The sequence below is a fragment of the Theobroma cacao genome, chromosome 4 (genome assembly GCF_000208745.1).
Source record: "Theobroma cacao cultivar B97-61/B2 chromosome 4, Criollo_cocoa_genome_V2, whole genome shotgun sequence".
In the NCBI taxonomy this organism is placed as follows: domain Eukaryota; kingdom Viridiplantae; phylum Streptophyta; class Magnoliopsida; order Malvales; family Malvaceae; genus Theobroma; species Theobroma cacao.
Window position 1 is genome coordinate 2,593,741 of NC_030853.1, and position 17,690 is coordinate 2,611,430.

Here is a 17,690-nt window from a genome sequence, read left to right on the forward strand (position 1 = left end):
TTATGTAACTGAAACTAAAGAACAGAGTCTCCAGGCTTTCACTTTTGAGCGTGGTGATCCCATGATTAATTTCCTCAAAAAAATTTTAATTAATGTATAAAGAAGGATGGGCCTAAGAGTGGGTTAGAAGCAAGCAACGCCATTATCTAGACCCAGGTGGCCAGTTGTCAAGAAATCATTCATCCACGTGGACAATTGAGTCCCTTACAAGAGATGGCACCAGCATATCGCTGCTGCAATAATATAGTAGGAGGATGTAATGAAGAGAGAGGGAGGAATCCATCAATCTATGGAACATGGCCAAATTGGGGATGGTGCTTTTATGTGTTTTGAGTTAGTATCTGGAGGTGAAATTGGCAGTTAAAGTTGCTATCATATCAGAAATGTTAGTCAAAACCCCTCTACTACAGTGAAAGAGAGGACAGACAAAAGCATATGAGAGAGAGAGAGAGATATAGAGGGAGAAGGGGAGGGGGGGGAAATGACATATTGTAAAACCCAGAGTAAAAATTTGACATTTGGGGTGTGCTTTGGGATTTCAATATTATAATAATAGTTTGTCTTCACATTCCTTGCCAAAAACAGTGAAAACTCATGCAAGTCTAGGACTTTTCAGGTCTCCTTCTTCAATCAAAGAGGACTCCTTTTTTTTTTTTGTTTTTTGTTTTTAGCCTTTCTTTTACTTTGCCCCCACCCCAGCACCCTTTTACCTGTTCATGGATCCCAAGGGCTCCAAGCAGCCTCCACAGGAAGTACCAAACTTCTTGAGCCTGCCGCCACAACCCCAACAACACCACCAACATCCACAACCCCAACAACAGCAGCAACAGCCTCAAAACATGGGTGAGAACAAACCAGCTGAAATCAAGGATTTCCAGATTGTTATTGCAGATAAAGAAGAAGGGAAGAAACAACAGCTGGCCCCAAAAAGAAGTTCTAACAAAGACAGGCATACCAAAGTTGAAGGAAGAGGTAGAAGGATAAGGATGCCTGCTTTATGTGCAGCTAGAATCTTTCAGTTGACCAGGGAATTGGGTCACAAATCTGATGGGGAAACAATACAGTGGCTGTTACAACAAGCTGAACCATCAATAATAGCCGCCACAGGAAGTGGAACAATACCAGCGTCAGCTTTGGCAGCAGCTGGAGGCTCAGTTTCACAGCAAGGAGCCTCTCTATCGGCCGGGTTGCACCAAAAGATGGAAGATTTAGGGGGGTCCAGTATAGGGTCAGGGAGCAGTAGGACCAGTTGGGCAATGGTTGGTGGCAATTTGGGGAGACCCCATCATGTGGCAACAGGGTTATGGCCCCCAGTCAGTGGTTATGGGTTTCAGTCATCATCTGGTCCATCTACAACAAATTTAGGCAGTGAAAGTTCTAATTATCTGCAAAAGATTGGGTTTCCTGGTTTTGACTTGCCAGCTACTAACATGGGTCAGATGAGTTTCACCTCAATCTTGGGTGGGGCTAGCCAGCAGCTCCCTGGTTTGGAACTTGGCTTGTCTCAAGATGGTCATATTGGGCTTCTAAATCCTCAAGCTTTGAGCCAGATTTATCAGCAGATGGGGCAGGCTAGGGTGCACCAGCAACAGCAGCAGCACCAGCAGCAGCACCAGCAACAACCCCCTGCTAAGGATGATTCCCAAGGATCAGGCCAGTAAAATTATAAACTTTGGCAGCAAGACTAAAAAAAAGTAGCATTCATGGGAGAGGATGGCTTTTTTCTTGTTATGGTTTCGGTATTGTATAATTGGGAAAACAAAAAAAAAAGTGAGAAAAATGGATACTTTGCCTCTCAGAATTCTATAGGGACTGGATGGATTTTATTGTGCCCCCTTCTTCTTTCTGCACTGCATCACCCGAGTCTCCATTACAAAGGTGCTTTTTGTTGATTCCTGCCTTCTGTTGAACTCGCATCCTCCAAAGTCTTCAGAGAAGTATTAATTGTTTTGTGTCTTATTAATTTTGATGTGGATTGCAGGTGGAGCTTTGCACAGCCTAGTAGCTTGGGAACTTCTTGTTTGATTCAGAGGTGTGTTGATTATGATGTAAGGCAAATTTAATTGTTTTCTTCTTCTCTAGGTCTGGATGGAGTGGCAATCGGTTTGTTTGTGAAATTAAACATAGAATTTTACAGTCATACATGTCCAGTTTCTTGTTAGATCAAGTAAGAATTCTTATTTCTCTAAAAGAATATATTTGTGCACATACAGGGCCAATTATTGATAACTTCTGGCTGCCATGTTTCCTGCTATAGCATGTCTGCTAACATATAGGAACCTAGTTCTCTTGTCATCACTTCAAAAGTTCTTCCTTTGTGCTGATCTCACCTTGCTTGGAAAACTCTTTCAGCTTATTTCCATCATAATCCTTTTGTTAAACCCCATATATTTTTCTCTCCATATTATTCCCAAATTTTCATCTCAATGGATTAATGTTATTCATGGAATTTGTATCCACTCACTGCTTCACATATAAGGGGACTCCAATTAGTATGTCTATGACATTGGATGTGTTATTAACTGTTTATCTCTTCTCTGTTTGCTGTTGAGCAAGATTATGTACGTGAGGTTGTCTCAAATTTGTGCAAAATACTCTTGGAAAATTCAAATTTCTTTCGGCCATCATACTTCATATTATTTAGAAATCATTTTATGTTTATACAAGGATTTATAATTGGCAAAGATCAGTGCCCTCTTAAAATGATTCAGTTTCAGGCAGTCTTTACTATCCAAACTGTCATAATTTACTTTTTCTAACCCTGAAACTATTCTTAATCCTTGATGAAGGGCTTGGCCCCAACATAGAAGTGTCAGTGATAGCCAAATAGCCGTGCTTTTGCCTTCTTTGAACTGCAGTTTCTAACCTTGAGGCAAACAAGAATCTGTTAAGCTACAGTATCCAACTTCCAAGTTGGTTCTCATCAATTTATGGCACCAAATGGCCCAAGTAACTTTTCCAAGCTGCCCTGTTAACTGTTGCTCCAGGGTACCATGTTTTAAAGAAGCAATCTAGTGGTATGGCAATCCTTGACTCAAAGCTGTTAAAGAACCACTTTTTACGAAGCCTGTGAGCTTTCTCTTTGCCATTGAATTTTTAATCAACTATAAATGAGAATATTGTGGAATGATATTGAATTAAATAGAAGAAGTCGGCGTTCAAGTGCACAGTATCTAATGTACCTGCACTGAGGTATGCTTAGAAATGATCATGCGAATGTCTTTCATATGTCACGTTGACTTGGATTATTCGGTGGAAGTTGATTCTACACATTTAGGACTGGGAAATTTGGAGCATTCATGTCTGAGGTCTTCTTGTGTTGATAAAATCCTTGCATTCATTTATGTTCAGTTTTTTTTATCTTTTTTTAATTTTGTTTCTTCATAAACTAGTGTTTAATTAGTATAGCACTATGGCTTCTCTTTTCTTGTTGCCTTCCCAATGGATATAAGATCTTTCTTGAGTTAGCTGTATCTATCCTAATTGAAGTAGGTTGAAGATGACTTCTCTCTGTTGGAAGGTAATAGTTGATTTGTGGTTCAGCATCCTCATGTGAACTCTATGGCTGTTTTAATATTCTTCCTATTTTTAGTTTTCTGGCATGAAGATATGCTGTAAATTTTCTAATACCAAGACTTTCTTTTTCCTTTTTGTGACAATTCATGGACTAGAGCACAAATGCAAAGTTGACAAATTAGATGAATTTTTACTTGAATGGAACTTTTACCAAATAAATACTGTAAGATTAAGAATTTAATACAGAAAGCATAAGGAGACAGTGCAAGAATGGCATTTTCCTAGCATGTTACTTAAAGAAATCAATGACTATATCCATGAGGTAAAAAAATTACTGGAGTTGTTTACATTTTTGGACCTTGGAGGTTTTGTGTGTACTGAAATTGACAGGTCCGGTTAATTTTGTCCACCATTTTCTGTGATAGGCACTGAAGTTTTGTCCTCATTTGCTGGTTTTCATTAGAGTATCTTTCTGTTGTATTTTCCTCAGTCCATTTATTGTTACTTACTCCAAGTGGCAGCCTTTCAGGTTGACAATTGTGACACATATTTTCTCGTGGTGCATTGGAATCTTAATCTAACATTTGGTTGTAGTATTTTTTTTTTTTCCCACCTTCATCGTTTCAGTCTCCTAAAGTCCAAAAGTCTAGGTGCAATTAGCCTGCCTAAGAATGAAATTTGACTTAAAATAGCATGGCTTGAGGAAAAACCCAGATTGGTTTTTCCTGGAGTCACCTTACTTTGGTTCTCATCCTGTTATGAAATCTCAATCTTCTCAGCTCCCACCCCCTTAAGCCATTGAGCATCCCATCCTGCTTTAGTTGTTTCACTTGATGTTGCTTTAAGGTGTCAATTTCAGTTTACAAAAATCAGCAACAACAAAATTACATGATGTTTTCATGATGCTAAGGTGTGAAAGAAGTAATCTAACAAATTTGAGTAGATTTTTTTGCTTCCGTTCAAACTGCACACAAATTTGGGTGCTCTTCGTTCTGACAACAAAAGGTCTGCACTCTGCTGCCAATATCACATTGCCCAAAGGGGTTTGAAAGAGGTTTATTATCACATTAGACACCTGTTTGCCATGCTCAGGCTTAAATTTTTGCTGTTTCACAGCACGGACATGGCCTAGAACTACATTCTTGGTTGCAAATTCGTTCAGATTTTGTTCTCCCTGACTCTTACCTGGGACCCTGTTAACATTTGCACTCTACTGTGGTTGCATATGGTTAAATTGACAAAGCTTGCTCAAAACCATTCATGGTGTTATGTTTTAGCTGAGCACCTTGGATGTATGACATCCACCTGCTGAAGTTAAGGGTCCATTGAGGATATGACACGACAGCCACTTGCTTTGTATTTTAAAAAGAATTGCTTAGTTCATTTCTAAGAAGATATTGTTTTTTATTCCCAGTCATTTTCCCTTTGTATTTTCATTTGGATAGAAAGGAGGAAGAAAAACGAGGAAGATTTGGGCATTCAATTAAAATTGAAAGGAGTACATAAACATAACGTGAAAGATGAGTGCTTGCCTCCATTTATTGCCATTCACAGAAGGGGAAGTGTCTCTGTTTATTGAAGCATAGAGCTGCAGACAGAGCAGTCAATGCTTTACCCTCCATTTATTGCCATTCAGCATTGTGGAAATGTTCATTAAAATGGGCATTGCAATCTTACTTAAATACTTGTGGGGAGTGAAGACATCACAGCCCCAAAAAAGTTCAGGGATATCATCAAGTACAAGAGCCCAAAATAAATGCTCTCTTTCCACTGCCTATGGAAATGGAAGTACTTATCTACGGTGGTATGGTGGAAGAGGGCCAAAAAAAAAAAGATAAAAAATAATAATTTCACCTGCAGCTCTTATAATTCAACAGTTTTCATACAATATTGTTTGATTTTTATTGAGAAAAAAATATAAAATATCATGTAAGAAAAATTGAAACCAAACACAGACAATTGCTTATCCATAAAGCTTTTGACAGAGTAAAGAGTTAAAAATGATAGTGTCAAAACTATGCCTCACAATGAAGCTTTAGCCTTTGCCATTGCTCTTTGTTTCTCTCTTAGTTTATGGTTTCTTTAGTCATTGCCAACACTTGTGCAATGGGCGTTGGGGGCAATCAGAATAGCGTTAGACCAAGAAATGGGTAAAGAAAATCCAGATCATTTAAAGGGAACCATGCGTACAAGCCCAAGCTTGGGTGTGGAAGTGGAACAACATCCATTCCAGCCCATTGTCCGCATCAGAAAGGGCTCTTGCATTATGGTTGAAGAAGCTCAAACCCAAAACCACACATTCGAAAATGAGAAGATAAGTTCGCTTCAACTTTGAAAAAAAGTGCATTCTTGTTCTTCAATTAAAAAAAAACTTTATAAAAATGTATTGTGCAATAGTCATTCATTGAATTAAAGATGTCCTTAATTATATTAAAAATTTAATTATCATTGGACCTAATATCAATCAATTTTTTTTGTCACGTGGTAACTGATATAATCACATTACATGCCTAATGCATTAGATTTTTTGAATCTCGTTGACTTATCAAATTGCATGTCACATGAAAAACAAAATCAATTGATATTAAATTTCACGATAGTTAAATTTTTGTTAATATTAAAAAGCTAAACTTCACTCCATCCATGAACATCTCTGTCTACCACTCACACAAGGAATCAAGGACATGATCATACAATCAAACGTTGGACTATTCAAATTAAGGGGCCCACCATAGATGAAGTTATCACAGAAAATGCATTGGTTAGGCTCCAACTTTCTACAGCTGGTGGGCATCAGCTCATTGATTCGATAAATTTATGCTCGGATAGAGTAGCAAACCTTCAGTTAATCAATCCTATATATTACATGTTCATCTTTCAATTTTGTCCCGGACCTCATCGTCTACATGCTGCTCTCAAATCCAATACATATACCAGTTGATTTGTTCAATGTTCTAGCGTTGGTGCATGCCTAGTTTGACAAGGTTGGACTTGGAACAGGAAAAATACTCGTCCAAGGTATAACATCATGATCAAAATCGACTCAGATATTCCATGGCTGCAGCTAGAGCTAAGTTGTTTTCTTCTGCTGCTGCCATACCTATGGAACTGTAACCACAACTTCTTCGAACTTGGAGAGTTAAAAAAGACAGCAGGAGACTGTAGGTGAAACCTTTATTTCCTCCAATCATTGCGTAAAAACCCATGGTGCTTTGCGTGTTAGAATTCCCACAAACGCAGTCTCCATAAAACAATTTTCGGATTCTACGTCCGATAAATCATCAACAAAATCTTTTCGTGCAATTCGACATTTTGATTAATGGACAATGATAATTCCTCCCCACCAAGACAAGTGTGTTAATTCCTCCCCACCAGGACAAGTTCGTCATCCGAGAAAGTTGTCGTTAAGATAAAACCTTTTAATAAAAATCTTGTCACCCTTTTTTTTTTTGTAATTTTACATCACGGGTTTGTTTAATTGTATATTATCAATTAAAATATTTTAATAAATAAATAGTAAAAATGAATAGAAACATGTGATGTGGTTAATATAAAAAGTTTTCTAAACCCGTAATAAAAAGTATTAAGATAAAATACTTCAATTTTTAAGTTTTAATTAAAATTTTACATGAATCTATTAAGTTTTGAAATGGACATTTCGTTTCAAAAATTTTTTTCTTAAATACATAAGTTTATCTATTAGTAAATTATTAGTATTTTTATTAATTTGATGATGTGATAATATTAAAAAATTAATTTTATTTTTTTTTAATTTTAAAAATTATTATTATATAATTTTTATTAATTTAATAATTTTTAAAATTAATAAAAAAGATATTTTAATTTTTTATATTTTATTAACTATATTTACATTTTTGAAAAGATTTTTTATTTCAAAAATTAATAAACTCAAGTAAATTATGATTAAAAATTAAAGAAACGAGAATTTTACCTCAATTTTACACAAGATAATAAACTTACAAAAGATTTTTGTAGGAAAATTTTACTTGTTAAAAATATCAAGGAACAAAAAGTGCGGTGTCAGCATCAGATTTGCTATAAAATTCAGAGCTCCCCCTGTCAACGTGGACTTCTACATTCTTCCAACATCAAGGCATGGGGACCCACAATTTGTTCCATTTTGCTTTGTAACGTAAACTATTTGCACATATCTATCTTCTCTTCTCTTCTCCTCCGTGGGGTCCCCTTGGACGGCTCTTCTCTCTTCCTTCTTCTCAATCCATTCTTCCATCTGCCTTCCTGGTTCCCAGTGTCCCAAAAAGCCCCACTTTATTCCCACCAAATGCCCCAACTGCCTACAAAATCAAATATACTACATTTGCTAAGGGGCACAAGACAGCTGGATGATACCCTTTTTTTTAAAAAATAATATTTTAATTATCTCTGACTAATGTCTATTAACACCCGATTACTTCATAAACACCTACTAATCGACCTTGAATTTTAAATTTTAATGGGGGTTTAGAGTTTTATAATCTTGTGAAACATGGGTTTAACTCTTAATTAATTTGGGTACTTATATTAATAACAAGGGGACATTGATTCTTGGGCTATTATATATTTTGCTAGGGAGGATTTTTGCTCTATATGTGGGAATGCATTGACATGTATGGAAATTTTTCTTACCTAACTCCAAACTAGATGTCCACTTGGCAAATAAATCTATGCAAATTGATGTCAAAATATTGCCTCTTGGCTGCTTGGAATGACTAAAATATTAATATTTGTTGGTTGGACCTATCCTCATTATTATTGTGTGACATCATCCCATAAAATATCTTAGTTAAGATGACTTGTCAAAACACACTCTGTCACCCCAATTACTTCACATACCTTATGGAAACATTTAAAACAAAAACAAAAAGCCAATTAGAAGATGCAAATAAATGAAAAGATATTGAGGTTTCCCTTTAGGGTTAGGCAATTGGGGGCTGTAGACATTTTTCTAAAGCTTTAAATAGAAACTCTCACAAATTCAATGGATGGTACACCGAAAATAATTTTAAAAATTGGTTCCCCACCTTCAACTTGCATTAAATTAAACACTAAAATATTTGTTAAGGTGTTCTTTATAATAATAATAATAAGAAGAAGAAGAAGAAGTTTTTTTATTTGTAACCATTTGAATTTCATAAATCCTTTGCTTAAAAAATTAGGGTTTGAATTCTTTTTTTTTTTTCTAAATGAAGAAAAATAAGAGTTCAAAAACAAAAGCGATTAATTGTTGAATTTTTTTTAAAACCAAAGTCCAACCCAAAATTAATTAATTAATAATAAGAGAAGATTGAAGTAATGACAAAAAAACTTTGGCATTAATTAAATTAAAAATATTTTAAAAATAAAAATATAATAAGAATCTCTTCATTTATTAAGGATTGATCTTCGATTAGATATTTATTTTATAAAATTCAACAAACCTGGTAAAATTATTAAGGTAAGCAATTAAGAAAAGGTGACTTGATTGTGGTGGCATCAAGTAGAAATTGATGTTTGAGGTTTGTAGCAACCGTAGAGACAAGCAAATGAAGATGAGAGCAAGTCTCCATCTTCAGTGCAAATATGTTGTAGCGCAGGGAACTCCACGTTTGCTGCTTGTTCATCACTCTTGCAATTCTTTGTATTCCGATAAGATACATAAAACACTGTGGATTGAATTTTCTAGTTGCAGTGTCTACACTCTGGCCCACTTATGTTATTGTCAAGTCATTTCCAATTTATTTGTAATTTTTAAATAAATTTAAATTACAAATATATGGATTTTTTTTTATATCTACAAATAAAAATATTTTAATTTTCCATTAAATGGAAAAAATCGAGAATTTGGGATGTGCATGTTATACGATGAAATTAATCGATTTCTTTTTTATTGTTCATAAATCTCTTTAAACCAAATATCAAATTTATGAAAAAAAATATGATCTCTTAACTTAAAGTTTTAGCCTTTTTTTTTTCTTTTGATGTTGTATAATCTAATTGATGGACTAATTAGAAAAATAAAGATTTTTGCTATGGAAAAAAAATGGGTTATTACTAATTTTGGGAAAAAAAATCTTTCCAAAATTGAAAATACCCAACTATTATACTGTCTCCAATTTATCGCTTTTCTCAAATAATTAAAAAAATTTTAAAAGTACCTTTAAACAATTTTGTTTTATGGTGTTTTAAGTGTATTTTTTTATTGTTATATTAGATAATATTTTTTTCTCAAAAATATTACTCCAATCTTGTTGTTTTTTTATCTATCTTTTTTTATCAAGATATCTCAAAATGAAAATTAAAATTTAAACCTAATCTCGCGCAGCCTTAAACTCTAAAAATAGAAATTAAGTAAGCTTATAAATCATAAATCCACATTTTCAACTCAAAAATTTTTTTCAAAATATCTTAAAATGAATATTAAAATTTAAGCCTAACCTCGTCCGGGTTTAAATTCTAAAAATAGAGCTTAAATAAACTTATAAATAAAATAAAACTTAAATAAACTTATAAATAAAATAAAACTTAAATAAACTTATAAATTACGAATCCACGTTCTCAACTTAAAAGATATGTTTGATAGATGGTGAAAGATTTATGTTGTTCTCAACTCAAAAGATATGTTTGATAGATGGTGAAAGATCTATGTTATTCTCAACTCAAAAGATATGTTTGATAGATGGTAAAAGATCTATGTTTATTCTCAACTCAAAAGATATGTTTGATAGATGGTAAAAGATCTATGTTTATATACCCAAGACCCACTTCACCTCTCACTGATGTAGGATCGGTGAAATTCTATCTCACTCAATTGTGTAACGTTTTTATATATTAGCTTTTTATCAGTAGAGGAGAGGATTATATACCCAAGATCCATCTCATTTCTTATTGATGTGGGATCCGTGACATTTTACCCCACTTAATTACGTAACATCCTTATACACTAGCTCTTTACTCATAGAAGAGAGAGACTTTTACACTAATTTTTTTACTGATGTAAAATCCGTGACATTTTATTCCATTTAATTATGCAACGCCCTTATTGCATTGGTTAAGAGACTCTTACACTAGTCTTCTTATTGATTTGAGATCTGTTACATTTTACTCCACTTAATTTTACAACATTATTATTTCATTAGCTCTTTACCCGTAGAGAAGAAGTCATTATTGCACTGACTCCTTACCCATAGAGGAGAAAAACTCTTATACTAGTTCAAATCGATCTGGAGCTTAAATCTAACCTCATGTAGCTTTAAATTCTGAAATAGAATTTGAATTAATTTATAAATCACGAGTTAATGTTCTCAATCCAAATAATATGTTTGATAGGTGATACAAGACTCATATTTATATACCAAAAACCTACATCATATCTTATTAATATGAAATTTGTGGCATAATACTATCAATTTTTTTATTATTATAAATTCAATTTTAATAATTTTTTATTTTTTCATTAAACATATACACTATAATTTTTTTTAAAATTTAATATAAAATAAATTAAAATTAATTTTTGTAAAAATAAAAAAACTATAAATGATATTCTAACTAACTTCAACAGTAATAGAAACCTTTCCTTCAACCAAGAAAAAAAAATCGTTGGTAATTCTAAATGAATGAAAGGGGCAATTTGGGGAAAATACAGGAAAAATAGAAGACGGTTAGTCATTAAAACGACCTGGGATAGGATTGCCGCCAAAAACACCGGCGAAATCTCCGACCAAGCTGTATTGACACGTGCACATTTGCCACGTCATTTTCCCTATAGTCCCCTCACGTGCTGCCATAAATGCCCGGGCGCCGTAATAATCACCACAGTTAAAAAAACAAAAGCACAAAAGTAAATCCAAAAAAAAAAAGCGGGTCAAAGTACAACACCCCGTCAGCACGCACGGGGCCTGACCACGGGCACCAAATAACCGCTCTTCCAACCAACCATTTCTCTCCACGTCACCAAAATATTACGTTTTGGTGTTTTCAACTTTCGATTAATTGTGTCGTGTCACTTCAGTGTTAAACGGCCAAGGCCCTACTTTACTTTTTATAGTACCCTTTTTTTTTTTAATTTCTTTCGTGTTTTCCTTGAATATTGGAAGAGCCATTCTTTCAATTTTGTACAGTATCCTAGAAGAATAAAAAAGGTCCCCCCGTTGGGAAATTCTGAGTTCTGGGGTTTGTGAGCTAATCGATTATTCCTTGGAAAATTTTGTTTTGTTTTTTTTTCTGTTTGGGTGGTTTTTAGTTTGTAGAAAGTTGGGTTTTTTGTTTGGAGAAATGGATGATGAATATGCTAAGCTTATCAGGAGGGTGAACCAACCCAGGTAATGTTTTAGAAGGAATTTGTTTTCTGGGTTTTTTATGGGAATAGTGAAATTTTTGTTTGAATTTCTTGAAGGGTCTGTAAAAGTTTTTGTTTTTGGTTCAAGTTTTTCACAGAATAATGTTTGCATTTTTTGCAAGTAATCCTTTTTATTGTTACTGTCGATGGTTTTGTTTCTTTTGTTTGTTTAATTTTCTGATTTTTTTTACTGTTTCTTCTCTTTTTGGCTGATGAGAAGAACTGATCAAAATTTCTGGAATAATTTAACTTATTGAAGCAAAGTTTTCTTTTCTACTTCTTAAATTAGCTATTTCTTTTTTTTCTTTTTCCTTAGTTTTCATGGCAAATTAAAGTTCTAGTTTTCCGTTTTAAATTCAAAATCAAGTGAGCCATTTGGACTTTCCTTGCAAAAGTGAAGCATATTTGACAAGTTTTCTTGATGGCTCTTAATTTTACTTTTATTATTTTATTAGTATTGAATTTTTTTGGGATTGGGAAAAAGTAGAGTAATTTAACATGTATGGTTTCGTTGTTGCAGAGTTGTGATTGACAATAATTCTAGTGAGGATGCCACTGTTATCCAGGTAAGGTTTATGGCTTGCTGCTTAGGCTCTGGCTTCACTGTAATTAGGTTATATCATCATATGTCGCTAATTAGTTCCTTGAATTCTCTGTTTTCCTCAAGTTAATCATATGCATTTAGGATGTTATATTTGGAATTTGCACCTCTGAGAAGGTGTTTGAGCTAGCATATGAACTGGAAAGAAGAAAAAAAAACAGGAAGGGGGGGGGGGGGGGCAGCGTGGATGGGCAAGGGTGGGGATTGTTCAAGTCAATAGGAATGTGTTATAACGGTCATTATTAATGAGGTCCTTTCAGTTGGTTGAATGGGTGCTTTCATGTCTTTCATGTGTTTATTTGTTTAAGATATATTATGATTTAAATTTGAATTTCCTGCTCAGGTTGACAGTGTCAACAGACATGGAATTCTCCTGGAAGTTGTCCAAGTGCTTACTGATATGAATCTTGTAATAACAAAAGCATACATATCATCTGATGGAGGATGGTTTATGGATGGTAGGTTTTTTTTTTTATAAAAAAAAATAAACTGCTCAAATTGTATATTACATCCAAAGCTAACCATTTACCTATCTTAATTTCTTTGAATATGCTGCCATATTTCAGTCTTTAATGTTGTTGACAATGATGGCAACAAAATCGGAGATAAGGAAGTTATCGACTATATTCAAAGGGTAAGAAACTAACTCATACTGCTCTTTTAACCTCCCCACAGATTTTAATTTTCTTTAGTTTTTGTTGAATTGCAATATAATAGACTAAAACTCTTGACCTTGCATATTTCATGGTTTGTGAAAGGAAAATTCTTCCTCATTGTTCAATGAATTCAACTAGTGCCCTTTCTTCTGTCATTTATTGTTTGTTTCTTCATGAGCCTTAAATGTTTGACAAAGTTTTTATTTGACTATTTTCATCTTACTCATTAATTTTGCAGAGAATTGAAACTAGTGCTGGCTTTGTACCTTCACGAAGAGGCTCTGTAGGGGTAATGCCTTCAGAAGAGCATACATCAATTGAACTTGCTGGCACTGATAGGCCTGGTCTATTATCTGAAGTATGTGCAGTTCTTGCAGACCTCCATTGCAATGTTGTAAATGCTGAGATATGGACCCATAATGCTAGGGCTGCAGCTGTAGTTCATGTGACAGATGATTCAACAGGCTGTGCAATTAATGATCCAAAACGTCTCTCAACAATAAAGGAATTACTTTATAATGTTCTCAAAGGAAGTGATGAATTGAAAACAGCAAAAACAATGCTTTCAGCTCCAGGTGTTATGCATAGGGAGAGAAGGTTGCATCAAATCATGTTCGCAGATAGGGACTATGAAAGGGTTGAGAGGGCAGGAGTAAGGGCAGTAGAGGATGGGAGCTCAAGACCACAAGTTAGTCTGTTGAATATTGAGAAAGATTACACCGTTATTACCATGAGGTCAAAAGATCGGCCAAAGCTATTGTTTGATATAGTCTGCACTCTTACAGATATGCAATATGTTGTTTTTCATGGAATGGTCAACACAGGAAGGATGGAAGCTTATCAGGTGAGATAGTTTTAGTAAAGTAGCTGATGAAATGGCTAGTGAACCCATTTTGACAAAACCAGAACAACTTTTATGAAATAGCAGTCCTATTAGCCAGTGATATAATATTGATCAACTTTAAGAATTTGACAAGTCGATGCTAGTGAAACCACTAGTGTAGGTTGATGCTGATGATGTAATCCATTTTGTGTTGGAATTCTACTCAGTTGAGCACAAGTTAATATGCTTAGATTTGCTGACTCAACTGAGTTAATGACATTGACTCTTTTTCTCTTTCCCATTAAACAGAAAAATTCTGTTTGTTGTAGGAATTTTATATTCGACATGTGGATGGGCTCCCCATTAGCTCGGAAGCTGAGCGTGTTCGTGTTATACAATGTCTTGAAGCAGCCATTGAGAGGAGGGCATCTGAGGTACAGAAACCACCCCTCTCACTCAACCCCCTACACGCGCACATGAAAAAACAAAAAATAAGAAACTTGATTATGGTAACCATGCTTACACTCGTGATATAATACTTTGCAACATTTTGTGGTATAGGGGCTGATGCTAGAATTGTGCACTGAAGACCGACTTGGACTCCTGTCTGACATCACTCGGATATTCCGGGAAAACAGCTTGTGTATCAAGAGAGCATTAATTTCAACAAAAGGTGGCAAGGCCAAGGACACCTTCTATGTCACAGATGTGACAGGAAACCCGGTTGATCCCAAGATCATCGATTCTATTCGTCGACAGATCGGACAGAGCGCGCTACAGGTGAAACATAACTCAAACCTCACACCTAAACCACCTCATCAGGAGACAACAATGGGTTATTTCTTCGGAAACCTATTTAAAGCACGAACTTTTCAGAATTTCAAGTTAGTCAGATCATACTCTTGATTTCTCTCCCTGTATAGTCCCCCTTTGAAGCAGATATTTGTACAGGAATATCAGATATCAACTCAAACGATATACATGGGGAGCAAGAAAAAGAAAACTCTGTAAATCACTTTCTCCCTTGCTTAGTTCTAATGTCCTGATACTGCAAAGGAAAACAGAAAAAGACTTAGCCAGTCACTACACTGTAAAAGTTACTGCTGTTATTTGTATATCTTTCATTGTATCTCTTGTAAGTAATCTCTGTACAGTGTAATATTTTGCAAACTTTACATGGATTGTACAAAGCTAGAAGTTTGTATAGAAAGTAGCCTCAATGAAGAAGAAAAAAGAAAGAAATAAATATGTTGTGAATATAAAATTATTATGTATATGAAGCATTCCTTTCTTTTCTTTCTTTAGAAGTTTACAATTTGTGGAACGGTACGCTGCTTTGGGATTCGATAGAGAGATAGGCCGAGTATCATCTTTCTTCTCTAGTTTGTTTCGTAACTAGTTCGTGACTCAGTCATGAGACGGGTGACTGACTTAGCAAATAGAATAGGCCGAGCATTGATCTCCGCATCCAACCATGCAATCCCAACTCGGACATGGACTGCATCTCTCGAGCAGACTCTTCACCGACTCGGTTGTCGTGACTCACTCAGTCCGTCATTGGTCGCCCGAGTCATCGACTCGTTCCTCTCCACTCACCACTGCCTAGCCCTCGGCTTCTTCAACTGGGCTTCTCAGCAACCTGGATATTGCCACGATTCAATCTCATATCAATCAATTCTCAAATCTCTCTCGTTTTCCCGCCAATTCAATGCCGTTGAAACCCTTTTGAAGCAAGTCAAGGCCCAGAAACTATCTCTAGATTCCTCGGTTTATCGCTTTATTATTAGTTCTTTGATCAAAGGAAAGAAAACCCAGAACGCGGTTTGGGTTTTTAATGAAGTTAACTCGCCGAGTGCAGAACTTGGAGCTGAGTTATGTAACTCGCTTTTGGCTGCTTTAGTTTCTGATGGGTACTTTGCTCATTCCCAGAAAGTGTTTGATGAAATGTTTCAAAAAGGTGTTGTTTTTAATACAATTGGGTTTGGATTATTTATTTGGAGCTTTTGTAAGAATGGTGAATTGAATAAAGTTTTAAGTTTGTTGGATGAAGCAAAAAAGGGGAGTTCTTGGGAGGTTAATGGATCAATTATCGCGGTTTTGGTAGTTCATGGACTTTGTTTTTCATCAAGAGAATCGGAGGCTTTGTGGGTATTGGATGAGTTGAGAAGTAGAGGTTGCAAACCTGATTTTATAGCTTACAGGATTGTAGCTGAAGCGTTCAGAAAGAGTAGCAGTGTGGTTGAGAGGGAGTTGGTTTTGAAGAAGAAGAGAAAGCTAGGGGTGGCTCCAAGGAGTAATGATTATCGAGAGTTTATCTTAGGGCTGATTTCGGAGAGACGGATATGTGAAGCGAGGGATTTAGGTGAAGTGATTGTGAGCGGGAATTTTCCTGTTGAAGATGATGTTTTGGATGCGTTGATAGGATCGGTTTCGAGTATTGATCCTGGCTCAGCAATTATGTTTTTGAATTTTATGGTTGGGAAAGGAAAATTACCGACTTTGATAACTTTGAGTAATTTGAGTAGGAATCTATGCAAGCATGGCAAGGTTGATGAATTGTTGGAGGTTTATCAGGTTTTGTCTTTTCATGATTATTTCTTGGATATGGAGAGTTACAATGTGATGGTTTCATTCTTGTGCACGGCTGGGAAAGTAAGAGAGGCTTATGAGGTACTTCAGGAGATGAAGAAGAAGGGGTTAGGCCCAAATGTCTTCTTTTACAATTCCCTAATGGAAGCATGTTGTAGAGAAGACTTAGTGCGTCCTGCCAAAAGATTATGGGATGAGATGTTTGCAAGTGGGTGCGCAGGAAACTTGAACACTTACAATATCCTCATTGGAAAGCTCTCACAGATAGGGGAAGTTGAAGAGGCTCTGTGCCTCTTTCAGCATATGGCAGAGAAAGGGGTAGCACCTGATGGGACAACTTACACAAACCTTCTTGAAGGGCTTTGTCAAGAATCAAAATTTGAATCTGCTTTTGAAATCTTCAATAAATCTGTTGAACAGGATATGATGCTTGCACAAAGCATATTGCGCACATTTGTTATACATCTCTGCAGAAAAGGTATATGTTCCTTGCCTTACTAGTTATCATACAGCTCACTCATATTCATTCGAAACTTAGAACACGTAACACGGGTTTATATTAATATTTGCCCTTTCTTGATATTGCTTTGAAATATTCATTTCAGAACTCGATTCTGTGTGGATTTTGTCGATATTTGTATCATATTTTGGCTCATTTTCCAATGTAATGTTTCAACTAAAAGTTAGATGGTTTAATAGATTGTCTATTACAAATCTGGTATGCTTATTTCAGGTCAGTTTCTTGTTGCTTCTAAGTTGCTCTGTGGTCTCAGTTCTGATATAATACATTCAGATTCCCATGTTGTTATGCTGAAATGTTTAGCTGATGCCAAAGAGATTCAGTTTGCAATTCAACACATACAATGGATTCAAGAAACCTCACCTTCAATGTTGCAAACTATATTCACAAAACTTGCAGCATCTCTTTCTTCTACTTCGAGACCTGATTCGATTGAGCAGTTGCTTCAAGCAATACAGGAAAAATGTCTACTAGATTCCAACATGTATTCCTGGAAGGATACGGGATGTTAGAAAGCTTTTGTTTATCAAACTTCTAGTATTGTTTTCTTCAAAAACCAGAATCAAATTGTACAGTTGATTCAAGCAATACAGGAAATCTTTTTTGTCTAGACTGCAACCACGATGTGCTTCATCCCGCAAATAATT

General features: G+C 35.3%; 3 protein-coding genes across 3 annotated transcripts; all 3 read left to right on the top strand.

The window, feature by feature from the left end:
* On the top strand, positions 258-2,229 carry LOC18601054 (transcription factor TCP20). The gene is made up of 2 exons (XM_007031861.2): positions 258-1,878; positions 1,982-2,229. The coding sequence occupies exon 1, from the start codon at positions 717-719 to the stop codon at positions 1,659-1,661; it is 945 nt and encodes a 314-aa protein (XP_007031923.2). The 5' UTR covers positions 258-716; the 3' UTR covers positions 1,662-1,878; positions 1,982-2,229.
* On the top strand, positions 11,571-15,144 carry LOC18601055 (ACT domain-containing protein ACR6). The gene is made up of 7 exons (XM_018119617.1): positions 11,571-11,837; positions 12,375-12,420; positions 12,799-12,913; positions 13,022-13,089; positions 13,350-13,955; positions 14,264-14,368; positions 14,496-15,144. The coding sequence occupies exons 1-7, from the start codon at positions 11,791-11,793 to the stop codon at positions 14,838-14,840; spliced, it is 1,332 nt and encodes a 443-aa protein (XP_017975106.1). The 5' UTR covers positions 11,571-11,790; the 3' UTR covers positions 14,841-15,144.
* LOC18601056 (pentatricopeptide repeat-containing protein At5g14080) lies at positions 15,210-17,653 on the top strand. The gene is made up of 2 exons (XM_007031863.2): positions 15,210-17,001; positions 17,257-17,653. Exons 1-2 carry the CDS (start codon positions 15,348-15,350, stop codon positions 17,553-17,555), a joined length of 1,953 nt encoding a protein of 650 aa, XP_007031925.2. The 5' UTR covers positions 15,210-15,347; the 3' UTR covers positions 17,556-17,653.

Bases quoted from the DNA above. Each gene is read 5' to 3' on its own strand.
- LOC18601054 (XM_007031861.2), top strand. From the start codon at position 717: ATGGATCCCAAGGGCTCCAAGCAGCCTCCACAGGAAGTACCAAACTTC.
- LOC18601055 (XM_018119617.1), top strand. From the start codon at position 11,791: ATGGATGATGAATATGCTAAGCTTATCAGGAGGGTGAACCAACCCAG. The intron at 12,914-13,021 runs GTAGGTTTTTTT...GCCATATTTCAG, and splicing joins TGGAGGATGGTTTATGGATG to TCTTTAATGTTGTTGACAAT. The intron at 13,090-13,349 runs GTAAGAAACTAA...TTAATTTTGCAG, and splicing joins TTATCGACTATATTCAAAGG to AGAATTGAAACTAGTGCTGG.
- LOC18601056 (XM_007031863.2), top strand. From the start codon at position 15,348: ATGAGACGGGTGACTGACTTAGCAAATAGAATAGGCCGAGCATTGATC. The intron at 17,002-17,256 runs GTATATGTTCCT...TGCTTATTTCAG, and splicing joins TATACATCTCTGCAGAAAAG to GTCAGTTTCTTGTTGCTTCT.